Source organism: Anomaloglossus baeobatrachus, chromosome 2, assembly GCF_048569485.1.
Source record: "Anomaloglossus baeobatrachus isolate aAnoBae1 chromosome 2, aAnoBae1.hap1, whole genome shotgun sequence".
Taxonomy (NCBI): Eukaryota; Metazoa; Chordata; class Amphibia; order Anura; family Aromobatidae; genus Anomaloglossus; species Anomaloglossus baeobatrachus.
In genome coordinates, this window is record NC_134354.1 from 594292611 (window position 1) to 594319786 (window position 27176).

The 27176-nt window shown below is 51.2% G+C and overlaps 1 protein-coding gene across 1 annotated transcript in view; it reads left to right on the plus strand.

Annotated features, from left to right (window-relative positions):
- Positions 1-27176, plus strand: part of DIS3 (DIS3 exosome endoribonuclease and 3''-5'' exoribonuclease) — a 114326-nt gene that overhangs the window by 3959 nt on the left and 83191 nt on the right. Inside the window, exon 3 of the mRNA XM_075336816.1 lies at positions 21997-22154. Within this exon, the coding sequence (XP_075192931.1) occupies positions 21997-22154 (158 nt within the window). The remainder of the gene's footprint in view (positions 1-21996; positions 22155-27176) is intronic.

The following is a 27176-nucleotide window of genomic DNA, read 5'->3' on the forward strand; positions in this document are numbered from 1 at the left end:
TCTACTGCGCACAGGGCCTTAGGCTCCTTTCACACTGCGTTTTGCCTTACGTTCACAAATCCCGTCGGGGCATCCGTCCGAACCGCCCCTCCCCCACCCTGCAAAGCGTGTTTTGGACGCATGCGCCGACAGGGCTATTAACTGTATTAACTGTAATGGAGCACACTACGTTAGCGTGTGCTCTGTTTTGTACCATTTTCGTGCATATATGTTTTCTGCAGGCGGAGACCAAAACGTAGCCGTAGAAATGCAGTGTTAAAGGAGCCTTGGAGGGCAGGGTGGTCCGATCCGATGGATGTAGCTGCTCTCGGGTCCAGCGTCTCCTCCATATTGTGTGATCGCCGTCCTCCTGCCCAGTCCCATGTGGATGATGCGTCCTATGTCATCCACACAGAGGCTTCCATTGCGCTCCAGCACACACGCAGTTCTCTCTTCTTGGCTGAGGGCAGATCAAAGTATTGTAGTGCGTATGCGCGGGTGGTCTTTGACCTTTCCATGCGCCTGTGTATTACGGTACTTTGCACTGCCCCCAGTCGGGCAGAGTGAAGTGCGTCTGCACAGTAGCGCAATGAAGGGCACTGTGCGGATGACATAGGACGCATCATCCACACAGGGCTCGGCAGGAGGACAGCGATCACACAATATGGAGGAGTGGCTGGACCCAAGAGCAGCTACATCCCTCGGACCGGACCGCCTCCTAGGTGAGTATTATAAAGGGTTTTTTTACGTTCTACAGAGCGGCCTGGGCTCTATATATACAGTATTCTAGAATGCTGTATATAAGGGCTCACTGGTGGTGGCCACAGCTCATAAGGGAAAAACCTGGTGGTAGATTCCCTTTATTTAATTCCCACACTAAATGTCCACCACATCATTTATCTCTTCCACTGCGTTACAGGCTGCTCTTTGTGAAGATTTGAGGATAAGGGTTGTATTAATCAGTTAGGCAGGTTAAGAATTCCGCAGTTTTTATTTCTTCCGTACACGGTCTTACTGCAATCGTAGTTCCTATGCTCCTCCAGACAACCATGGCACTTGTATCCAGTTTCAGCTGGGAACAGCAGTCCTAAGGCTAGTTACTCATATTCAGTCCATGGATATCATGACCGTAACACGTGTGTCCAGCTCCAATCTCTATAGTCCATTTATGTGCATCAGGATCTGGCCACAGCAACAGCTGATCGCCTCTAAACGTGATAGCACCTACTCACTGACCAAACGTGGCTTATTGCTCTTCCTTTCATGGGATCAGCCCTCTAGATGGACAGAGGTGTTCATACCCATCCCCATAAACATCTTCTACATGTACAGTACAGACCAAAAGTTTGGACACACCTTCTCAACTCTAGAACAACTGTTAAGAGGAGACTTTGTGCAGCAGGCCTTCATGGTAAAAAAGCTGCTAGGAAACCACTGCTAAGGACAAGCAACAAGCAGAAGAGACTTGTTTGGGCTAAAGAACACAAGGAATGGACATTAGACTAGTGGAAATCTGTGCTTTGGTCTGATGAGTCCAAATTTTAGATCTTTGGATCCAACCAACGTGTCTTTGTAGAAAAGGTGAATGGATGGACTCTACATAGCTGGTTCCCACCGTGAAGCATGGAGGAGGAGGTGTGATGGTGTGGGGGTGCTTTGCTGGTGAAACTGTTGGGGATTTATTCAAAATGGAAGGCATACAGAACCAGCATGGCTACCACAGCATCTTGCAGTGGCATGCTAGTCCATCTGGTTTGTGTTTAGTTGCACCATCATTTATTTTTCAACAGGACAATGACCCCAAACACACCTCCAGGCTGTGTAAGGGCTATATGACTTAGGCTAGTTTCACACTACGTCTTTTTAACATCCGTTGAAAACGTTTTTTTAGCGGAAGTACGGATCCTGCTTTTACAGCAAATAACGTATGCAAACGCATATGTTATTTTGCAGGATCCTGCACTGGATGTTTAGGGGCGGGCATTGGAGTCATGTGATCGGGAGTGAGGGGAACTAGACTGGGAGGAGGCTTCTGACAGCTGCAGACGCTGGTAACCAAGGTAAACATCGGCCTTGGATACCCGATATTTATCTTGGTTACGAGTGTCTGCAGCTGCTAGGAGCAGGGCTGCCTGCACACGTTACCAACGTAAACATCGGGTAACTAAGAGAAGTGGTTACGCGATATTTACCTTGGTTACGAGTGTCCGCAGCTCCCAGGTGGGAGAGAGAGGAAGGGGGAAAGACAGAGATAGAGAGAGGGTGAGGGAGGGAGTAGATAGACAGATCACGCGAGACTGGTTCTGGGCATGCTCAGTACTTTCTGGGCATGCTCAGTACAAAAGCAGGATCCTGTCTATCAGCACGCCAGCGTTCACCTGCGTTTGCGTGCGTTATAGTCAGGATCCAGCAATTTGCAGTATTTGGACGGAGCTCAAAAACGCTACAAGTAGCGTTTTTGAAACATGTTAAAAAACTGCAAGTCACTGGATCCTCACTATAACGCACGCAAACGCAGGTGAACGCATGTTAACGCGAGTCCATTGCAAATGCATTTAAATGAAAACGCATTTGCACTGGATCCGCTTGTCCGCTAAAATAACGTTAAGGATGGATGTTAAAAAGACGTAGTGTGAAACCAGCCTAAGGCTGCTTTCACACTACGTCTTTTTAACATGCGTCCTGAACGTTCTTTTAACACAAAAACGGATCCAGTGCAAATGCGTTTTCATTTCAATGCATTTGCAATGGACTCGCGTTAACATGCGTTCACCTGCGTTTGCGTGCGTTATAGTGAGGATCCAGCGACTTGCAGTTTTTTAACATCTTTCAAAAACGCTACATGTAGCGTTTTTGAGCTGCGTCCAAATACTGCAAATCGCTGGATCCTGACTATAACGCACGCAAACGCATGTGAACGCTGGCATGCTGATACAGGATCCTGCTTGCTCTACTGAGCATGCCCAGAACCAGTCTCGCGTGATCAGTCCCTCTCCCCCTCCCTCTCCTCCACCTGAGAGCTGCGGACACTCGTAACCAAGGTAAATATTGGGTAACCACTTATCTTAGTTACCCGATGTTTACGTTGGTTACGTGTGCAGGGAGCCCGGCTCCTAGCAGCTGCAGACGCTCGTAACCAAAGTAAATATCGGGTATCCAAGCAAGTATACCCGATGTTTACCTTGGTTACGAACCTCCGCAGTTGTAAGAAGCCGGCTCCCAGTCTGGCACGTTTAGTTCCCATCACTCCCGATCACATGACTCCAATGCCCGCCCCTAAACATCCAGTGACAGGATCCTGCAAAGTAACACATGCATTTGCATGCGTTTTTTGCTCTAAAAGCAGGATCCGCTTTTGCAGCAAAAAAACGTTCAGGACGCATGTTAAAAAGACTTAGTGTGAAAGCAGCCTAAGAAGGAGAGTGATGGGGTACTACGCCAGATGACCTGGTCTCCACAGTCACTAGACCTGAACCCAATCGAGATGGTTTGGGGTGAGCTGGACCGCAGAGTAAAGGAAAAAGGGCCAACAAGTGCTAAGCATCTCTGGGAACTCCTTCAAGACTGTTGGAAAACCATTTCCGGTGACTATCTCTTTAAGCTCATCAAGAGTGTGCAAAGCAGTAATGAAAGCAAAAGGTGGCTACTTTGAAGAACCTAGAATATAAGACATATTTTCAGTTGTTTCACACTTTTTGTTAAGTATTTCATTACACATGTGTTAATTCATAGTTTTGATGCGTTCAATGTGAATCTACAATTTCTTCATCGTTCCTTATGGGAGACCCAGACCATGGGTGTATAGCTTCTGCCTCCGGAGGACACACAAAGTACTACACTTAAAAGTGTAGCTCCTCCCTCCGAGCATATACACCCCCTGGATGACAAATCTAACCAGTTCAATGCTTTGTGTTCAGGAGGTCACACACACACATGCATTCTCTGATTTTTGATTTTTAAGATTTTTGATTTCAAAGATTTGGAAGAAAAGCGGGTCCAATCTGGACTCCCGGCATGTCCCTTCTCCCTTCACTGTGTCGGCGGTGCTGTTAAGGTTGACTTTACAAGGCTGGAGCCTTCACATGCCACGCTCCTTCACCATCCCCTGAGGCTCTGGCTTGAAGTGGGAGCCATCACGGTTCTCTGAGGGTGCCTGCTCGTCGGCCGCATGTAAAAATCTAGGCCCCGGCTTCAGTTGCGGCCTAGTTTCGTTTTCAGTTCCCCTGCATGTCAGCATGCAGGGGAACAGTGCGGCGCCGCCCACCGGCCGGTCAGCAGAGGGGAGGACACTCCTCTTTGAAGAGATGTTTCCCTCCCCTGTATCTCTCCTTGGCCCTCCGGTTCCCGCTCTTGGGCTATGTCCCGCCCCCCCTCCTCACTCCGGCGCCATTTTATCAGCGTTCTCACACTGATCGGCGCTGGCTGCTGCAACTTCTGCATCCCTGGGGGTCTGAGCTGTGGAATCCGGAGGGCACACAAAAACCGGTCTGGTAAGCCACAACCTCTGGTTGTGGGCTTTATTATACACTCTCAGGGGGTCATTCTAAAGGAGTGTATTCTTTACTGCAGAGCCTCCACCTCAGCAGCATGTCTCTCACTAGGAGCAAGGCTGCAAGGCTGTACTCAATATGCACTGCATGTAAGCTCATTCTGTCTGAACCGAGCACATATCCACATTGTGATGCCTGCTCGAACATGGTGGTGCCTCAGCCTGGAGCCTCCTCAGAGGTCCCTCCGGCTGCTCCGGCCCGGTGGCTGAACCCCCGGCTTGGGTAGCATCGTTTTCTAAAGCTATCTCCCAGTCCTTTGCCGACTCCATGGGACAGCTGTCCCGGACTCTGCTGACCATGCATCAGCCCCCTTCTCAGGGCGCCTCTGCTGCTCCGACTCGCTCTGCAGAGCTAACGGAGCATGTTTTAGGACCCCGTCCTCCTAAACGGAGACGCAGGGACTCTTCTCCTTCCTCGTCCCACGGCTCTGATTCACGAGCTGAATTGCAGGGCGAGGAGGATACTTTTACTGTGGGCTCAGATGCTACCTCTATGTACCCCATTGATTTATCTGAGGGTGATGCGGATGTTAGTGACTTGATTGCATCCATTAACTCCGTACTGAACCTCAATCCACCAGTGTCAGAGGAACAAGCCTCTCTGGTAGAAAAACACCAGTTTACCTCACCTAAGAGAGCAAGGAGTATGTTTCTTCAGCGCTCTATTGGGAGACCCAGACGATTGGGGTATAGCTACTGCCCTCTGGAGGCCACACAAAGCACTACATTAAAAGTGCAAGGCCCCTCCCCCTCTGGCTATACCCCCCCCGTGGTATCACGGGTTCTCCAGTTTTAGCTTTGTGTGCGAAGGAGGTCAGACATTCCATGCATAGCTCCACAGATTTTAGTCAGCAGTAGCTGCTGACTATTTCGGATGGAAGAAAAGAGGACACATATAGTGTCCCCAGCATGCTCCCTTCTCACCCCTGGATGGTGTTGTAAGGTTGAGGTACCTATTGCTGGTACAGGGCTGGAGCCTGACATGCTGTTTTCCTTCCACATCCCCTGGTAGGGCTCTGTGGAAGTGGGATCCTGCCGGCCTCTCAGCTCTGACGCCGGGCTCCATCCACAGACCCATTAGAACCTGATGGAGACGGAGCAGGAGTACGATCAGGGACAGGCCCTGCATCATACAGGTACTCTGTGTCCCCGGCAGGCACAGACACACTCCGGGCTGGCTGGGTGTTGTAGTGCGCCGGGGACCGCAACGTTGGAGTTAGTGTCCCTACAGATTACTGGGGGATTGTTTGTGTATGGGAACGCAGCGCCGACCCCCTCTGGACCGGGCGGCGCTGCTGTGACTTGTGGTGCGCCGGGGATCCGCCGTCCGCGCTTTTACGGCGGCGGCGGTTATAAATTGAGTCCCCGGCTTTTTGGGCCTAGGACGCCGGCAGCTCCGATTCGTTCCCGCCCCCACCCTGTCATTCAGGGTAGGGGAGAGACGCTGTTCGCTAGCAGCGACGAGGGCTGGAGCCTGATTTACATGCTCCAGCCCTCACACTAGGCACAGAGGGAAGCAGGCTTCCCGCTCTTAGCCAGGAACGCCCAGGGCCCGCCCCCCTTCTCTCTCAGGACGCCGGCAGCCATTACATGCAGTCTGGCTGGAGGAAGGACGCAAGGCTCTGGGAGACCTGGACTAGGGGCTATCTGGCGACCACACACCCGCTTTTTAAGCGGGCGGTAAGCGATTTTTCTGTGCTGGTCCCTCTAGTGCCTCACGGTGTATCGGTGTACTGTGTAGGATATAGAGATATTGTATTTCTTGCACTGTGAGGTCGCTTCTGGCTGCATCTCCCAGATCACTCTGTGGAAGCAACAACATGCCATCCTCAAAACGCAAGGCTGCCAAGGCTAGGGCTGTGTATACTGCGGGTGCTGCATGTGGGGCTAATCTACCAGCAGGCTCCGATGACCCCCATTGTGTGCAATGCTCCGACCCGGTGCTGCTTCGCCAGCCGGAGTCAGGAGGGAGAGTGACCCAGGCTGAGACGCCTGTAAGTCCTGCCCCGGTGACAGGGACAGACTTTGCAGTTTTTGCTGATAATATGTCTGTCTCTATGGCAAAAATCCTTGAAACCTTGCAATCTATGCATGGGGCTCAGTCTTTGGGCACGGCGAGGCCTCTGTCCTCAGGTCCCCCTCACTTGGAATTAATCCAGCCCACAGGGGGGTCCCCGGCTTCACAGGCCGAGGATTATGACTCAGATGATAGCCCCAGCCACTCTAAGCGAGCTCGCTGGGAAAGACCCTCGACGTCATCACACTGCTCAGGGTCTCAGCGCAATCAGTCTCCCTGTGATGTGTCTGATGAGAGTGATCAGGAATCCATTCCTGGAACCCCTCTCAACCTGGATACCCCTGATGGGGATGCCATGGTAAACGACCTTATCTCAGCCATCAATAGGCTGTTGGATATTTCTCCCCCAGCCCCTTCAGCAGAAGAGGCGGCTGCGGAGCAGGAGAAGTTTCGTTTCCTTTATCCCAAGCGTAAATTGAGTGCTTTGTTGGATCACGCTGACTTCAGAGAATCAATCCAGAAGCACGACGCTCACCCAGAAAGGCGTTTCTCTAAACGATCTAAAGATACGCGTTTCCCTTTCCCCCCTGAGGTGGTCAAGCGCTGGACACAGTGTCCAAAGGTAGACCCCCCGATTTCCAAACTCGCAGCTAGGTCCATAGTTGCAGTGGAGGATGGCACTTCACTTAAAGATGCCAATGACAGACAGATGGACCTTTGGTTAAAATCTGTCTATGAAGCTATCGGCGCGTCGTTTGCTCCGGCATTCGCAGCCGTATGGGCACTCCAGGCTATTTCAGCTGGCTTAGCAAAAGTGGATGCTATCATACATCCAGCAGTGCCGCAAGTGGCGCACCTTACCACGCAGATGTCGGCGTTTGCGTCTTACGCTATCAATGCGGTCCTAGAATCTACCAGTCGCACCTCAATGGCGTCCGCCAATTCGGTAGTTTTGCGCAGAGCCTTGTGGTTAAAGGACTGGAAAGCAGATGCTGGTTCCAAAAAATGTTTAACCAGTTTGCCTTTATCTAGAGAGAGACTGTTTGGCGAGCCATTGGCTGATATCATTAAGCAGTCCAAGGGTAAAGACTCCTCTTTACCACAACCCAGAACAACCAAACCTCAGCAGAAAAAGTGGCAGCAGAGGTTTCAGTCCTTTCGAGGTTCGGGCAAGACACCATTTACCTCGTCCAAAGGGACTCAGAGGACGCAAAGAAACTCAGATTCGTGGCGGGCTCACACGCGCCCCAAGAAAGCAAATGGAGGTACCGCTTCCAAAGCGGCTACCTCATGACTTCCAGCCCCCTCCCTCCGCATCGCCGGTCGGGGGCAGGCTCTCCCGTTTTTCCGGCATTTGGATGTCACAGGTCAAAGACCGGTGGGTGACGGACATTTTGTCTCGCGGGTACAGAATCGAGTTCAATTCTCGTCCTCCAGCTCGGTTCTTCAGAACCTCCCCACATCCAGACCGAGCAGATGCTCTGCTGCAGGCGGTGGGCTCCCTAAGAGCGGAAGGAGTGGTGATCCCAGTCCCTCCTCAGGAACAAGGGCAAGGGTTTTACTCCAATCTCTTTGTGGTTCCAAAAAAGGACGGCTCGTTCCGTCCTGTTCTGGACCTAAAACGGCTCAACAAACATGTGCACGCCAGGAAGTTCCGGATGGAAACCCTGCGTTCTGTCATTGCCTCAATGTCCAGAGGAGACTTCCTTGCCTCAATAGACATCAAAGATGCTTATCTCCACGTGCCAATTGCTACAGAACATCAACGTTTTCTACGTTTTGTGATAGGAGACGACCATTTTCAGTTCGTAGCTCTGCCATTTGGTCTGGCAACAGCCCCACGGGTCTTCACCAAGGTCATGGCGGCGGTGGTAGCAGTCTTGCACTCTCAGGGACACTCGGTGATCCCTTACCTAGACGATTTATTGGTCAAAGCTCCCTCTCAAGAGGCATGTCAGCACAGCCTGAATGCTACGCTGGAGACCCTACAGTCTTTCGGATGGATCATCAACTTTCCAAAGTCGATCCTATCACCGACTCAATCACTAACGTATCTTGGCATGGAGTTTCATACTCTAGCAGCGATAGTGAAGCTTCCGCTGAACAAGCAGCGGTCACTACAGACAGGGGTGCAATCTCTTCTGCAGGGCCAGTTGCATCCCTTGCGGCGCCTCATGCATTTCCTAGGGAAGATGGTGGCAGCCATGGAAGCAGTTCCCTTTGCGCAGTTTCATCTGCGCCCACTTCAATGGGACATTCTCCGCCAATGTGACGGGAAGTCAACGTCCCTGGACAGGAAAGTCTCGCTTTCCCAGACGGCCAAGGACTCCCTACAATGGTGGCTCCTTCCCACCTCATTGTCTCAGGGAAGATCCTTCCTGCCCCCATCCTGGGCAGTAGTCACGACAGATGCGAGTCTGTCAGGGTGGGGAGCAGTATTTCTCCACCACAGGGCTCAGGGGACGTGGACTCCGCAGGAGTCCACCCTTCAGATCAATGTTCTGGAGATCAGAGCAGTGTATCTTGCTCTACTGGCCTTCCAACAGTGGCTGGAAGGAAAGCAGATCCGAATCCAATCGGACAACTCCACAGCGGTGGCATACATCAACCACCGAGGAGGGACGCGCAGTCGGCAAGCCTTCCAAGAAGTCCGGCGCATTCTATTGTGGGTGGAGGACAGAGCATCCACCATATCCGCGGTTCACATCCCAGGCGTAGAAAACTGGGAAGCAGACTTCCTCAGTCGCCAGGGCATGGACGCAGGGGAATGGTCCCTTCACCCGGACGTGTTTCAGGAAATCTGTCGCCGCTGGGGAGTGCCGGACGTCGACCTAATGGCATCCCGGCACAACAACAAGGTCCCGGCATTCATGGCAAGGTCGCGCGATCAAAGAGCTCTGGCGGCAGACGCCTTGGTTCAAGATTGGTCGCAGTTTCAGCTCCCATACGTGTTTCCGCCTCTGGCGCTCTTGCCCAGAGTGCTACGCAAGATCAGATCCGAGTGCAGCCGCATCATACTCGTCGCTCCAGACTGGCCGAGGAGGTCGTGGTATCCGGATCTGTGGCATCTCACGATCGGTCGACCGTGGTCACTGCCAGACCGACCAGACTTACTGTCCCAAGGGCCGTTTTTCCATCAGAATTCTGCGGCCCTGAACCTGACTGTGTGGCCATTGAGTCCTGGATCCTAGCATCTGCAGGATTATCTCAAGGAGTCGTTGCCACAATGAGACAAGCTAGAAAGTCGAATTCGGCTAAGATCTACCACAGAACGTGGAAGATTTTCTTATCCTGGTGCTCTGCTCAGGGAGTGTCTCCCTGGCCATTTGCATTGCCCAAGTTTCTTTCCTTCCTGCAATCGGGGTTAGAAAAGGGCTTGTCGCTCAGCTCCCTTAAAGGGCAAGTTTCGGCACTATCCGTGTTTTTTCAGAAGCGTCTAGCACGTCTTTCTAAGGTGCGCACGTTCCTGCAGGGGGTCTGTCATATTGTGCCCCCGTACAAGCGGCCGTTAGATCCATGGGATCTGAACAGGGTACTAGTTGCTCTCCAGAAGCCGCCCTTCGAGCCTCTGAAGGAAGTTTCCTTTTCTCGGCTGTCACAGAAAGTGGCGTTTCTTGTTGCGATCACATCGCTTCGGCGAGTGTCTGAGCTGGCAGCTCTGTCATCCAAGGCTCCCTTCCTGGTGTTCCACCAGGACAAGGTAGTGCTGCGCCCTATTCCGGAGTTTCTCCCTAAGGTCGTATCCTCTTTTCATCTTAATCAGGATATATCCTTGCCTTCGTTTTGTCCTCATCCGGTTCACCGGTATGAAAAGGACTTACGTTTGCTAGATCTGGTGAGAGCACTCAGAATCTACATTTCCCGCACGGCGCCCATGCGCCGTGCCGATGCACTTTTTGTCCTTGTCGCTGGTCCGCGCAAGGGGTTGCAGGCTTCTAAAGCCACCCTGGCTCGATGGATCAAAGAACCAATTCTAGAGGCCTACCGTTCTGCGGGGCTTCCGGTTCCTTCAGGGCTAAAAGCCCACTCAACCAGAGCCGTGGGTGCGTCCTGGGCATTACGTCACCAGGCTTCGGCTCAACAGGTGTGCCAGGCAGCTACCTGGTCCAGTCTGCACACTTTCACCAAGCATTATCAGGTGCATACCTATGCTTCGGCGGATGCCAGCTTAGGTAGAAGAGTCCTGCAGGCGGCAGTGACACCCCCGTAGGGGAGGGCTGTTTTGCAGCTCTAACATGAGGTATTTCTTTACCCACCCAGGGACAGCTTTTGGACGTCCCAATCGTCTGGGTCTCCCAATAGAGCGCTGAAGAAGAAGGGAATTTTGTTACTTACCGTAAATTCCTTTTCTTCTAGCTCTTATTGGGAGACCCAGCACCCGCCCTGTTGTCCTTCGGGATGTTTTTTTGTTGTTTGCGGGTACACATGTTGTTCATGTTGAACGGTTTTTCAGTTCTCCGATGTTATTCGGAGTTAATTTGTTTAAACCAGTTATTGGCTTCCTCCTTCTTGCTTTGGCACTAAAACTGGAGAACCCGTGATACCACGGGGGGGGTATAGCCAGAGGGGGAGGGGCCTTGCACTTTTAATGTAGTGCTTTGTGTGGCCTCCAGAGGGCAGTAGCTATACCCCAATCGTCTGGGTCTCCCAATAAGAGCTAGAAGAAAAGGAATTTACGGTAAGTAACAAAATTCCCTTCTTTTTAACCACTCCAGTTTTCAGGCCACTGTTACCAAGCCCAGGGCCTGTCCTGACAAACGCTTCCCGAAGCGTAGTTCTGATGACCGTTTTCCCTTTCCACCAGAAGTGGTCAAGGAGTGGGCTCACTCACCAGAGGTAGACCCTCCGGTGTCTAGAATCTCAGCCCGGACAGTCGTATCTGTGGCCGATGGCACCTCTCTTAAGGATCCCACTGACCGCCAGGTTGACCTTCTGGCCAAATCTGTATATGAGGCGGCAGGAGCTTCGTTCTCCCCGTCCTTTGCAGCAGTGTGGGCTCTTAAGGCAGTCTCTGCTTCTCTGGCGGAGATACATTCCCTCGCCAGGGACTCTATACCCGAGATGGTTGCCTTAACTTCCCAGGCTTCGGCTTTTTCATCCTATGCCATGTCTGCCATTCTGGAGGCTTCTCACCGCACGGCGGTAGCTTCCCTAATTCCCTCGCGATCCGCAGGATCTTGTGGCTTCGGGAGTGGAAAGCAGACGCTTCTTCCAAGAAGTTCCTTGCTGGGCTCCCCTTTGCTGGGTCCCGGCTGTTCGGTGAACAACTGGATGAAATTATTAAGGAAGCTACTGGCGGGAAGAGTACTTCCTTGCCACAAACTAAAACCAGGAAGCCTGTCCAGGGCAGGAACCAGTCGAGGTTTCGTTCCTCTAACTGGTCATCCTCTAAGCCCTCAGCTTCGTCCACTAAGTCAGCCAAGGATCGAAAACCCAGCTGGCGCGCGAAGCCGCGTCCTCAGAAGAACGGAGGAGCCGCTGCCACTAAGGCAGCCTCCTCTTGACTATCTGGCTGCGCCAGCAACGTCCTTGGTCGGTGGCAGGCTCTCCCACTTTGGCGACGTGTGGTTTCAACACGTCTCCGATCAGTGGGTGCGGGATATCATCTCCCACGGCTACAGGATAGAATTTTCTTCCAGCCCGCCAAACAGATTTTTTATGTCCGCTCCCCCCTGCTCCAAAGCCGCCGCCTTCTCACAGGCCGTGGCATCCTTGCAGGCCAACGGAGTAATTGTTCCGGTTCCCGCCCGGGAACGATTCAGAGGTTTCTACTCAAACCTCTTCCTAGTCCCAAAGAAGGACGGTTCCTTCCGGCCCATCCTGGATCTCAAGCTTCTCAACAAGCATGTTCAGGTGCGGCGCTTTCGCATGGAATCTCTGCGATCGGTCATTGCCTCAATGACCCAAGGAGATTTTCTAGCATCCATCGACATCAGAGATGCTTATCTGCATGTGCCAATTGCAGTTTCACACCAGCGTTGGCTACGCTTTGCAATCGGAGAGGAACATTTCCAATTCGTGGCTCTCCCCTTCGGGTTAGCCACGGCCCCTCGTGTGTTCACCAAGGTCATGGCAGCAGTGGTTGCGGTTCTGCATCTCCAGGGGTTGGCAGTAATCCCCTACCTGGACGACCTTCTAGTCAAAGCCTCATCCAGTGCAGACTGTCAGCGGAGTGTCTCGCTCACTCTCGCCACGCTTGTTCAATTCGGGTGGCTTGTCAATCTGCCCAAATCCACTCTGACCCCGACCCAGGAACTTACGTACCTAGGGATGCAATTCGAGACTCAGCCGGCACTTGTGAAGCTGCCCTTAGTCAAACAGCAGTCCCTTCATCTGGCGGTGCGTTCACTGTTGAAGCCCCGCCGTCATTCCATCAGGCACCTCATGCAGGTTCTGGGTCAGATGGTGGCGTCAATGGAAGCGGTTCCCTTTGCCCAGTTCCATCTGCGTCCTCTGCAGCTGGACATTCTCCGCTTTTGGGACAAGCGGACCTCTTCCTTGAACACACTAGTGGCTCTGTCGCCACAGACCAGGAGCTCGCTTCAGTGGTGGCTTCGGCCCCTCTCTCTGTCTCAGGAACGCTCCTTCCTGACTCCGTCCTGGGTGATCCTCACCACGGACGCCAGTCTCTCCGGCTGGGGAGCAGTATTTCTCCACCACCGAGCACAGGGCACTTGGACTCCGTCCGAATCAGCCCTCTCGATCAATGTGCTGGAAATCAGAGCTGTGCTTCTGGCTCTCGTAGCCTTTCACCAACTGTTGGCGGGCAAGCACATTCGAGTCCAGTCGGACAACGCGACAGCGGTTGCCTAAATCAATCACCAGGGCGGGACACGCAGCCGCCTGGCAATGTTGGAAGTCCAACGCATCCTTCAGTGGACGGAGGACTCCAAGTCCACCATATCCGCAGTCCACATCCCAGGCGTAGAAAACTGGGAGGCAGATTATCTCAGCCGTCAAACCGTGGACAGCGGCGAGTGGGCCCTGCATCCGGCAGTGTTCCGATCAATCTGCCGCAAGTGGGGCACTCCGGAAGTGGATCTAATGGCATCCCGGCACAACAACAAGGTCCCGGTTTACGTGGCTCGCTCCCACGATCCTCAGGCCTTCGCAGCGGACGCGCTGGTTCAAAATTGGTCCCAGTTCCGTCTGGCCTACGTGTTTCCCCCTCTAGCTCTCTTGCCCAGAGTCCTGCGCAAGATCAGAATGGAGGGCCGTCGGGTCATAATCATTGCTCCAGACTGGCCCAGGCGAGCTTGGTACCCAGACCTGCTCCGTCTGTCCGTAGAAATGCCGTGGCATCTCCCGGACCGCCCAGACCTTCTCTCTCAAGGTCCGTTTTTCCGCCAGAATTCTGCGGCTCTCAGATTGACGGCGTGGCTCTTGAGTCCTGGATCCTGACGGCTTCAGGCATTCCTTCCGAGGTCATCTCCACTATGACTCAGGCTCGGAAGTCTTCCTCGGCCAGGATTTACCACAGGACTTGGAGGATTTTCCTGTCCTGGTGTCGCTCTTCCGGCCATGCTCCTTGGCCGTTTTCTTTGCCGACCATCCTGTCCTTTGTACAGTCCGGTCTGCAGCTAGGACTATCCCTCAATTCCCTTAAGGGACAGGTCTCGGCTCTGTCGGTATTGTTCCAGCGGCGTATCGCCCGACTGGCCCAGGTGCGCACCTTCATGCAGGGCGCATCTCACATCATTCCTCCTTACCGGCGGCCTTTGGATCCCTGGGACCTTAATCTGGTCCTCACGGCTTTACAGAAACCACCCTTTGAGCCTCTTAGGGAGGTTCCTTTGTTTCGACTTTCACAGAAGGTGGTCTTTCTGGTGGTCATAACTTCTCTCAGGAGAGTCTCTGATTTGGCTGCGCTCTCTTCGGAGTCGCCTTTTTTGGTTTTTCACCAAGACAAGGTGGTTCTTCGTCCGACTCCGGACTTTCTCCCTAAGGTGGTGTCTCCTTTCCACCTTAACCAGGACATTTCATTGCCTTCCCTTTGTCCGGCCCCTGTGCATCGCTTTGAGAAAGCGTTGCATACTTTGGATTTGGTGCGGGCGCTCCGAATCTGTGTCACGCACCGCTGCTCTTAGGCGGTGCACCTCTCTTTTTGTGCTAACCACGGGTCAGCGCAAGGGTCTCTCGGCTTCTAAACCGACCCTAGCTCGTTGGATTAGGTCGGCCATATCCGATGCCTACCAATGTTCTCAGGTGCCCCCTCCGCCAGGGATTAAGGCGCACTCGACCAGAGCTGTCGGTGCCTCCTGGGCTTTCAGGCACCAGGCTACGGCTCAGCAGGTTTGTCAGGCTGCCACTTGGTCTAGTCTGCACACCTTTTCGAAGCACTACCAAGTGCATGCTCATGCTTCGGCAGATGCGAGCTTGGGCAGACGCATCCTTCAGGCGGCTGTCGCCCATTTGTGAAGTTAGGTTTTGCCTACTTCTCAGTTCTGTTTATTTCCCACCCATGGACTGCTTTGAGACGTCCCATGGTCTGGGTCTCCCATAAGGAACGATGAAGAAAAAGAGAATTTTGTTACTTACCGTAAATTCTTTTTATAGTTCCGACATGGGAGACCCAGCACCCTCCCTGTTGCCTGTTGGCAGTTCTTGTTCCGTGTGTTTTCACCGGCTGTTGTTGTAGACAGAGGTTCCGGTTATTCCGGGTTTTACTCTATCTCTACTTATGGGTGGATGTCCTCCTTCAGCTTTTGCACTGAACTGGTTACATTTGTCATCCAGGGGGTGTATATGCTCGGAGGGAGGAGCTACACTTTTAAGTGTAGTACTTTGTGTGTCCTCCTGAGGCAGAAGCTATACACCCATGGTCTGGGTCTCCCATGTCGGAACTATAAGAAAAAGAATTTACGGTAAGTAACAAAATTCTCTTTTTTCAGAGTCCTGAAAATAAAAAAAAACTCTTTTGAATGAGAAGGTGTGTCCAAACTTTTGGTCTGTACTGTAACTTAAAGGGAACCTGTCATCAGAAATTTAGGTATCCACCTAAAAGTTTCCCCCTCTGCAGCTCCTGGGCTGCATTCTAGCAAGGTTCCTGTAGTTTTTCTTGCCCCTTTTAGCCCAAAATAAACACTTTATAAAGTAGTACCTGCTCGTATGTAAATTTTCTCATTTTTCCATGTGGGCGGTCTGTCTGGTGTCTGTGCCTGTCCTCCTACCGATTTACGCCCCCCCCCCAGAACGCAGAATTTCAAACCTCAAGACGCCGCCCCTGGGCGCCTGAGGTCCTGCGCATGCGCTCTGCTACCGTAGCGGGACAGTGCATAGCGTGCACGTGTGACCGCTGGTGACGGTATGCGCAGGCACGATGTTATGGGCGGCGCTGTGAATGTCCTCAGCAAGTGCCGCCCATAACCTCGTGACCGCACTTTCCTCTCTTCCTCCATCGTTCTGCGCCAGCGCTCGCTGGTGCGGTGACCCGACGTCACCTCCTCCCATCTTGCCCTGCTGCGGCAAGATGGGAGGAGGTGACGTCGGGTCACCGCGCCAGCGAGCGCTGGCGCAGAACGATGGAGGAAGAGAGGAAAGTGCGGTCACGAGGTTATGGGCGGCACTTGCTGAGGACACTCACAGCGCCGCCCATAACATCGTGCCTGCGCATACCGTCACCAGCGGTCACACGTGCACGCTATGCACTGTCCCGCTACGGTAGCAGAGCGCATGCGCAGGACCTCAGGCGCCCAGGGGCGGCATCTTGAGGTTTGAAATTCTGCATTCTGGGGGGGGCGTAAATCGGTAGGAGGACAGGCACAGACACCAGACAGACCGCCCACATGGAAAAATGAGAAAATTTACATACGAGCAGGTACTACTTTATAAAGTGTTTATTTTGGGCTAAAAGGGGCAAGAAAAACTACAGGAACCTTGCTAGAATGCAGCCCAGGAGCTGCAGAAGGGGAAACTTTTAGGTGGATAGCTAAATTTCTGATGACAGGTTCCCTTTAAAGGATGCAGAAGATTCCCGAAGCCCAGTCTGAAAAGTTCACTTAAATCATCTGCATGGCATTGCCGCAGCTTAGGTATCCATGGTTACGTCCAGTCATTTAGTGATAGTTGCTCATGGTTGTAACCATAGACACCTAAGCTGCAATGCCCTGCACGTGAGGTAAGGAATATGACTATATCAGGAGAACTATACTAAATTTCTAATTGGAGGTATTTGCTAATATTCTCACTATAAGGCTGGGGCCACACGGGGACTACTGCGATCCCCTTGCATGAGACTAGGCTCGTGCTGGCAGTACAGCAGAGCCGAGTGTCATGCTTGTGTCCTTGCAACTGAGGTCCGTTCGTGCGAGCAGACCTCAGCTGCGGGGGGCGGGCCGGCACTCAGGAGGGGAGGGAGGGATTTCTCTCCCTCTCTCCTGTGTAGCCGGCTATAGCCATTCTCGCACTGCACTAGCAGTACACCGGTGTACCGCGAGTGCAGTGCGATTTTTCTCTCGCCCCATTCACTTGAATGGGTGCGAGAGAAAGCGTCTCGGAGTACAATCGCAGCATGCTGCAATTGTTTTCTCGGTCCGATTAGGGCTGAGAAAATAATCGCTCATGTGTGCTGACACACAGGCTAGAATTGGTCCGAGGGGAATGCGATGTTTTATCGCACTCCACTCGCACCGATTTTCTCGCCGTGTGGCTTAGGCCTTAGGGCTAAGCCACACGGCGAGAAAAACGGTGCGAGTGGAGTGCGATAAAACATCGCATTCCCCTCTGACCAATTCTAGCCTGTGTGTCAGCGCACATGAGCGATTTATTTTCTCAGCCCTAATCGGACCGAGAAAACAATTGCAGCATGCTGCGATTGTACTCCGAGACGCTTTCTCTCGCACCCATTCAAGTGAATGGGGCGAGAGAAAAATCGCACTGCACTCGCGGTACACCAGTGTACCGCTAGTGCAGTGCGAGAATGGCAATAGCCGGCTACCCAGGAGAGAAATCCCTCCCTCCCCTCCTCAGAGCCGGCTCGCCCCCCGCAGCTGAGGTCTGCTCGCACGAACGGACCTCAGTTGCAAGGACACACGCATGACACTCGGCTCTGCTGTACTGCCAGCACGAGCCGAGTGTCATGCAAGGGGATCGCAGTAGTCCCCGTGTGGCCCCAGCCTTACACCTACTATACCTAGTATATAGTGGAATAGGATCTTGGAGATGCGAATATCCCTCTAAGGCCTAAGCCACACGGCGAGAAAAACAGTGCGAGTGGCGTGTGATAAAACATCGCATTCCCCTCGGACCAATTCTAGCCTGTGTGTCAGCGCACATGAGCGATTATTTTCTCAGCCCTAATCGGACCGAGAAAACAATTGCAGCATGCTGTGACTGTAAGCTGAGACTCTTTCTCTCGCACCCATTCAAGTGAATGGGGCGAGAGAAAAATCGCACTGCACTCGCGGTACACCGGTGTACTGCTAGTGCAGTGCGAGAATGGCAATAGCCGGCTACGCAGGAGAGAGCGAGAGAAATCCCTCCGTCCCCTGCTGAGAGCCGGCCCGCCCCCTGCAGCTGAGGTCTGCTCGCACGAACGGACCTCAGTTGCAAGGACACACGCATGACACTCGGCTCTGCTGTACTGCTAGCACTAGCCGAGTCTCATGCAAGGGGATCGCAGTAGTCCCGGTGTGGCCCCAGCCTAAGGCGGGCTTTGCACACTACGACATCGCAGGCCGATGCTGCGATGCCGAGTGCGATAGTGCCCGCCCCCGTCGCAGCAGCGATATGTGGTGATAGCTGGCGTAGCGAAAGTTATCGCTACGCCAGCTTCACACACACACTCACCTGCCGTGCGACGTCCCTGTGGCCGGCGATTTGCCTCCTTGTTAAGGGGGCGGGTCATGCGGCGTCACTGCGACGTCACACGGTAGGCGGCCAATCAGAGCGGAGGGGCGGAGATGAGCAGGATGTAAACATCCTGCCCACCTCCTTCCTTCCGCATATCCTACGGAAGCCGCAGTGAGGCCGGTAGGAGACGTTCCTCGCTCCTGCGACTTCACACACAGCGATGTGTGCTGCCGCAGGAGCGAGGAACAACATCGGACCATTGCGTCAGCGTAATTATGGATTACGCCGACGCTGTACCGATGATACGATTACGACGCTTTTGCGCTCGTTAATCGTATCATCCAGCCTTTACACACTGCGATGCCGGAAGTGCGTCATTTTCAATTTGACCCCACCGACATCGCACCTGCGATGTCGCAGTGTGCAAAGTGCCCCTAAGGGTGGAAACACATCTATGCGAGTAAAATCGGTCCGACTGGGCTGAAAAAAACTCGGCTGATTTTAGTTCACGTTAGGTGCGAGTGCAACGCAAGTGCGATGCTATTTCTGAGATTTTACTAGCGTGTGTAATGCGTGTGTAATGCGTGTGTAATGCGTGTGTAATGCGTGTTTAATGCGTATTTTTTACTATGTCATCTGCCATTCAGCGCTGCTACATGGCCGCTGACAGCAGACACAGACAGCCATGTAGCAGCGGTGAATGGCAGATGACAGCAGACACAGACAGAGCCGCACTGTCAGAATGAACTCGGGTGAACTTCACCCGACTTCATTGTCATGCTGCGGCTCTGTCTGTGTCGCGCCCTGATTAGCGGTCACCTGTGAAGACTCACCGGTGACCGCTAATCTCCTGAGTAACTGAAGTTAGCAGCCCTCTCTCATACTCACCAATCCCCGATCCCCGGCGCTGCACGGCATTCTCACTGCTCCGGCGGCTTTTACTGTTTTGAAAAAGCCGGCCGCCCATTAAACAATTTCGTATTCCCTGCTTTCCCCGCCCACCAGCGCCTATGATTGGTTACAGTGAGACACGCCCCCACTCTTGAGTGACAGGTGTCACACTGCACCCAATCACAGCAGCCGGTGGGCGTGTCTATACTGTGCAGTGAAATAAATAAATAAATAATTAAAAAAAACGGCGTGCGGTCCCCCCCAATTTTAATACCAGCCAGATAAAGCCATACGGCTGAAGGCTGGTATTCTCAGGATGGGGAGCTCCACGTTATGGGGAGCCCCCCACCCTAACAATATCAGCCAGCAGCCGCCCAGAATTGCCGCATACATTATATGCGACAGTTCTGGGACTGTACCCGGCTCTTCCCGATTTACCCTGGTGCGTTGGCAAATCGGGGTAATAAGGAGTTATTGGCAGCCCATAGCTGCCAATAAGTCCTAGATTAATCATGTCAGGCGTCTGAGACACCCTCCATGATTAATCTGTAAGTTACAGTAAATAAACACACACACATGAAAAAATCCTTTATTGGAAATAAAAAACACAAACACATTCCCTCATTACCAATTTATTAACCCCGACAAACCCTCCATGTCCGGCGTAATCCACGGACTCCAGCGTCGCTTCCAGCATGCAGGTGACAGGAGCTGCAGAAGACACCGCCGCTCCGGTCACCTCCAAGCAGCAACTGAGGTGAGTAGCGCGATCTGCTGAGGTGTCACTGAGGTTACCCGCTGTCACTGGATCCAGTGACAGCGGGTAACCTCAGTGACACCTCAGCAGATCGCGCTACTCACCTCAGTTGCTGCTTGGAGGTGACCGGAGCGGCGGTGTCTTCTGCAGCTCCTGTCACCTGCATGCTGGAAGCGACGCTGGAGTCCGTGGATTACGCCGGACATGGAGGGTTTGTCGGGGTTAATAAATTGGTAATGAGGGAATGTGTTTGTGTTTTTTATTTCCAATAAAGGATTTTTTCATGTGTGTGTGTTTATTTACTGTAACTTACAGATTAATCATGGAGGGTGTCTCATAGACGCCTGACATGATTAATCTAGGACTTATTGGCAGCTATGGGATGCCAATAACTCCTTATTACCCCGATTTGCCAACGCACCAGGGTAAATCGGGAAGAGCCGGGTACAGTCCCAGAACTGTCGCATATAATGTATGCGGCAATTCTGGGCGGCTGTTGGCTGATATTGTTAGGGTGGGGGGCTCCCCATAACGTGGAGCTCTCCATCCTGAGAATACCAGCCTTCAGCCGTATGGCTTTATCTGGCTGGTATTAAAATTGGGGGGGACCGCACGCCGTTTTTTTTAATTATTTATTTATTTATTTCACTGCACAGTATAGACCCGCCCACCGGCTGCTGTGATTGGTTGCAGTGAGACACCTGTCACTCAGCGTGGGGGCGTGTCTCACTGCAACCAATCATAGGCGCCTGTGGGCGGGGAAAGCAGGGAATACGAGATTGTTTAATGAGCGGCCGGCTTTTTCAAAATAGTAAAAGCCGCCGCAGCAGTGTGAATGCCGTGCAGCACCGCGCCGGGGATCGGGGAACGGTGAGTATGAGAGAGGAGGGGAAAATGACCGACAGACTGTGAGAGAGGGACAGAGATAGTGACGGACCGACAGAGAGAGAATAGAGACCGAGAGGGAGAGACCGACTGACAGAGAATTGTGATTGACAGACATTGGGAGACATCGCTCGTTTCCAGTGTTTTAGGAAACATGCGAGAAATGTATTTAGAAAATCGGATGTCACTAGGATGGTGTGAGTGCCGTCCCGTGACATCCGATTTTTTTACACGCTCGCATAGACTTGCATTGGAGAGACTCGCAGTAGAAACTCGCAAAAAAGCAGCATGCTGCGATTTTTTTCTCGGTCCGATTTGGACTGAGAAAAAAATCGCAGATGAGAGCTGAATCATTCACTAACATGTGTCCGATTCCAATGCGAGTTTTTCTCGCATTGCTCTACTGCGAGAAACTCGCAAGTGAGAAGCAGCCCTAAGGGTTGTTCTCATGATGATATTCAGGAGAGTGACATTACCCTGTCTCCTGCTTTCTGAGGCTGTGGAATAGTGAATGATTGACCGTTTGGACCAATGATGCTGGTCCGAACCGTGCACGCCCATGCCACAAGCAGAAGCAGTTTTGTGTCTGCTAATTCACAAAAGCTCAGTGGCGCTAATGGTGGTCGGACCTCTGATAGACCAGACAGGTGGCCGGTAACCCAGGCGATGAGCAGTAAACGGAGGAAGTAAAAAGTCCTTGTTCTTGAGAGCGAAGATTATTTTTAATAAGTTAAGTTGCTTGTGTATACGAGCACTGTACAACTTTACATTTTCTTGATAATGAGACAACCCATTTAATATCATCAAACAATTATCTACCTATCTATCTATCAATCGCCATGGATTGATTACAAAAAATGGTGGATCTGAAAGTGACGTCTGCCCTGTTGGAGCCTCAGCCCTGCTGCAGCCTGTAACGGTCTACAGACCCCTGTAGTGCCCTGGTCTGGATCCGCAGGCACACTGGAGAATTACTATGTCTCCATTCATTATTTTTAATCCATGCCTAAAATAATTTTTTATGTCTGGCAACACATAACATTTTAGATGAAATATAATTTGAATTTCTCCATTTCTTTACATAAGCGTTTTACGATGATCCATTTTTTTGTTTGTCTTTGTGTTTAGGTTGACATCCTCGAGGACCCGGTCATCCAGAATGTGATATTATTGCAGACCGTTCTCCAGGAAGTGCGGCGTCGCAGCGCACCAGTATACAAGAGGATCCGAGACATGACTAATAATCCGGAGAAGTATTTCTACACATTCACTAATGAGCACCATCGGTAATTCTAAGTAACCATTGCGGTATTGATGGACAGCCTCTAAATTCCTGATGTATCAATATTGCAATATATCTGTTCCCCAGGGCAGTTTACTTCCTAAATCAAAGGGACCGGAAAATGTTGAATGCAGATATTGAAATCATCACTTTAGCCAACTGAGCCCAAAAACAGAATACAAGACACAGGTTACAGCAGCCTATATTCTGTTTACAGGTTGTTATAAAATATATCACTAGCTGTACTACCCGGCTTCACCCGGGTTAATAACTGTTGTTAACAAAATAGAATGTATGAACAAAAAATGTATTCTGCACACAAAAACCACAAAACGAATAGAAATGTAATTATTAAAAGGCAAAAACTAAGCTAATAGAAACATTTCACAACATATATTTCAACACCCCAGATATTCCACACAGATTTAACTAAATTGGCCAAGTAATGTGCTCTGTCTCTTTCCAGGTCTGTCTCTTTCCAGGTCTGTCTCTTTCCAGGTCTGTCTCTTTCCAGGTCTGTCTCTTTCCAGGTCTGTCTCTTTCCAGGTCTGTCTCTTTCCAGGTCTGTCTCCCCACCAACATCTTATTGCCTCACATATAAGCTTCTTATACTATGAATGTCTTTTGTTCCTATAGCAACCAATCACTGCTCCTACTAATAACCTGTAGTTCCAGGCTCCATTTACTTTAATGGAGGCATGTTTTTTGTAGAGTAACTGGAAAGTGCGGGGTTAAATTTTCCTGTCAAAACATAGTCTACGATGTTCCCTGGGTCACATGAGGTGTCTGTGCAAAATTTCGTGATTGTAAATGCGACGGTGCGGATACACTTTTCGTTTCACTTTTTCCCCATTATGTAGATAGGGGCAAAATTGATTGGTAAATTGGAACGCGCGGGGTTAAAATTTGCCTCACAACATAGCCTATGACGCTCTCGGGGTCCAGAGTGTGCATAATTTTGTGGCTGTAGCTGCGACTGTGCGGATGCCAATCCGGGGACACACACACACACACACACACACACACACACACACACACACACACACACACACACACAGCTTTATATATCAGATTAAAGGGAGAGATTCTTTTAACCCCTTAATGACATGTGACACATTTTAATCACATGTTGTTAAGCGCCTTATGGAGCAGGCTTAAGAGTTGAGCCTACTTGTTACGTGGCTGACTAGAATACACAGCCAGGATCTGTGTCTGGCAGCAGCGGCCGGAGCTAAGCTATGGTCGCTGCTGTCAAACATTTAGATGCTGCTGTAAATCACTCACAACTCCATTGAGTGGCATGATTGGCAATTTTCTCACACAATGGTGTGCTCGTAGCGCGATCATGGGGAGCCAGTGGGTTACCATGCTGGCTGGGGGTCTGCTATCCGAGTCCTCCTGATAAGCTGAGGTAAAGGCAAGGCTGCATAGGAGAACTACAATTCACTATATATTGCAATACTATGGTTTGGTAAGCATTAGAATAATCGCCATTGCAAGTTCTCTAAGGTTATTGAAAAATAAAGTAAACATTAAAAAAAAGTTTAAATTGCACCCGTTTCCTCATTCAAAGGTTAAGAAGTTATAAAAATGTATATTTATGTCTGTCAGAGCAAAGTCTAAAAATGTTTAAACCATATGTTAAACGGCAAAAAGCCTAAAACCGAATTTTCCATTTTTTTTTTTTTTTTTTGGTCATTGCACTGCCCTAAAAAGTAACAAAGGACTTAACATGGGTATGGCAATTTCATTTATACACACTATTCGTGATGAGCGGGCACTGCCATGCTCAGGTGCTCGGTACTCATAACTAGCAGTTGGATGCTTGGACAGGCTCAGCTGATAGTCAGTGGGGAACTCAAGTATTTTTCCGGAAGATCTTCTGGAAAAATGCTCAAGTCCTCTATTGACTTCTAATATACTCTGTACACTAGCTGAGCCCATCCGAGCATCCAACTGCTTGTTACGAATACTGAGCACCCGAGCGTGTCAGTGCCCGCTCATCACTAATCACTATCAATTATAATTATTTTCACTTTTTACAGAGATTCGTCAATACTTTTTCAGGTGGATTCTGCCTGAAAATGATATTGTGTGCACATACCCCAGGTTTGGTGTCACCGTACTCGTACTGACCTGAAGAATCATACTGTAGCATAATGAATGCTATTGAATCAAGGCACCAAGAAACCATGTCAGAATTGTGGGTTTGTTGTTGTTTTGGTTTTTTGTTTTTTTTTTCCTTCAAAAACCAATCCTTTAAAAAGTTATGTTGATGTAAAACTAAATTTATTGCTCTTAGAACAAGTGGAGATAAAAATTAAACAGCAAAAAACAAGTGTCTAGGTCCGATGTTAATGCAAATGTGTTTCTTGACTATTTAGAGAAAATGTCTAAATCTACGGCCACCACTTTTTATATAGTAGTTATATTATTTTTATATTTTTTTTTATTATTGGACAAAGTTGCCTTTCTCAATTATCACTCACCTTTTGTCTTCAATACTGATCATTCACTCATAAACTGCTCAAATCTGTCTACAAATCTGTCTGTAGTGATGCATCCAATGTCTCCTACTGCGTATATATGAAGTGGCTCTGAAAATAATCAAAGCTTTTCATGCCAGAATTCTGCTGTGAAAACTAAAAAGTTACTTGGAATTGTGACTAAATTTTGCAAGTTTTGGTGTTTACATGCCAGCTTCTTCCAGCTCCGATAAAGCGGGTGGAGTTGGGGTGAGACGCCACAGTTTGCCTAGTTCATAACCAGCTGTGGCGTTTTCTTTGCCAGGAATCTCGCTCCAGTATCGGACTGGAATCAGATTTCTGGCTTAGGGCCGTTTCACACATATGGTATTTCTTTATCGTTCCTATGGGAGACCCAGACAATGGGGTGTATAGCTTCTGCCTCCGGAGGACACACAAAGTACTACACTCAAAAGTGTAGCTCCTCCCTCTGAGCCTATACACCCCCTGGAGAACCAGATCTAGCCAGTTTATCGCTTTGTGTTCAGGAGGCATACATCCACACATGCATTCTCATCTGATTTTTGGAAAGAGTTTGAAGAAAAGCGGGTCCAAGCCTGGACCCCCAGCATGTCCCTTCTCACCCCACTGTGTCGACGGTGCTGTTAAGGTTGATTCCAAGGCTGGAGCCTTACATGCCGCGCTACTTCACCATCCCTCCTGGGCTCTGGCTTGAAGTTGGAGCCAGCACGGTTCTCCATGCTTGGCAGGAGACCGGTCTCCATCCGCAGCCCTTCAGGATCCTGCTGGACCGGAGCACTCATCCCCAGGGACTTGGAACCCTGCGTCTCAGCAAGCTAAGTACCTGAGACGTTTATATATTGGGGGTCCCTGTACTTTATTGTTGTGGGAGAGTGTGCTGAGTGAGTTTTATGACATTTCCGGTGGGTTCTCTGGCTGTCGCCTGAGAACCGCGCCGATGGTGCCTGCGCGCCGGCCGCACCGCTCAAATTTAGGCCCCGGCTTCGCCGGAGGCCTACTTTCGGTTTCACTGCCCTCGCATGTCATTCATGCAGAGGGACAGCGCGGCTCCGCCCAGCGGCCGTTCTGCACTGGGGAGGGACACTCCTCACTGAGTACATGTCTCCTCCCCTGTAAGTCTCTATGGTCCTCCAGATCCCGCTCCCAGAGTAAGTCCCGCCCCCTTTCTTCGCTCCGGCGGCCATTTTCTCAGCGTTTTTTCTGCGATCAGCACTGGTCTGCAGCATCCCTGCTGAGGTGTTTGGGGGTCCGGGCTTCGGGATCTGGAGGGCACACAACACCGCTCCAGCGGTCTGGTAAGCCACAACCTCTGGTTGTGGACCTCTGTATATACTCTCTGGGGGTCATTCTGGCAGAGCCCCCACTCCAGCAGCGTGTCTCACACGAGGAGCAAGGCTCCAAAGCTGTATTCAGTATGCACTGCATGTAATCTCCTACTGCCTGAACCGAGCACCTATCCACATTGTGATGCCTGCTCTAACCTGACGATGCCTCAGCCTGGAATCGCACCCCCAGTGGTCTCTCCGGGTGCTCCGGCTCCTGTGGCTGAACCCCCGGCTTGGGTAGAATCCTTATCTAGGTCTATCTCCCAATCTTTTGCCGACTCCATGGGACAGCTGTCCAGGACTTTGCTGAACATGCATCAGCCCCCTTCACAGGGTGCCTCTGCTGCTAGGGCTCTCTCAGGACCGGAGCTCACAGAGGATTCGTCATCTGGTCCCAGACCCCGTCCTCCTAAAAGGAGACGCAGGGCTCCCTCTCCTTCCTCGTCCCGCGGCTCTGTTTCAGAAGCTGACTCGCAGGACGAGGAGGATACCTTTACAGGGGGCTCGGAGGCTAACTCCATGTGCCCCATTGATCTGTCCGAAAGTGACTCAGATGTTAGTGATTTGATTGCGTCCATTAATTCTGTACTGGATCTCAATCCGCCAGTATCAGAGGAACAACCCTCTCTGGCAGAAAAGCACCAGTTTACCTTGCCTAAGAGGACAAAGAGTGTGTTCTTTAACCACTCCAGTTTTCAGGCCGCTGTGACCAAGCCTAGGGCCTGTCCTGACAAACGCTTCCCAAAGCGTGGTTCTGATGACCGTTTTCCCTTTCCACCTGAGGTGGTCAAGGAGTGGGCTCATTCACCAATGGTAGACCCTCCGGTGTCTAGACTCTCAGCCCGGACTGTTGTATCAGTGGCTGATGGCACCTCTCTTAAGGATTCCACTGACCGCCAGGTTGACCTTCTGGCCAAATCTGTATATGAGGCGGCAGGGGCCTCGTTCTCCCCGACTTTTGCAGCAGTGTGGGCTCTCAAAGCCATCTCTGCTTCTATAGAGGAGATGCATTCCCTCGCCAGGGAATCTATGCCCGAAATGGTTACCTTAACTTCCCAAGCTTCAGCTTTTTCATCCTATGCCATGTCTGCCATGCTGGAGGCTTCTCACCGCACTGCGGTGGCTTCGGCTAATTCCCTCGCTATCCGCAGGATCTTGTGGCTTCGAGAGTGGAAGGCAGATGCTTCTTCAAAA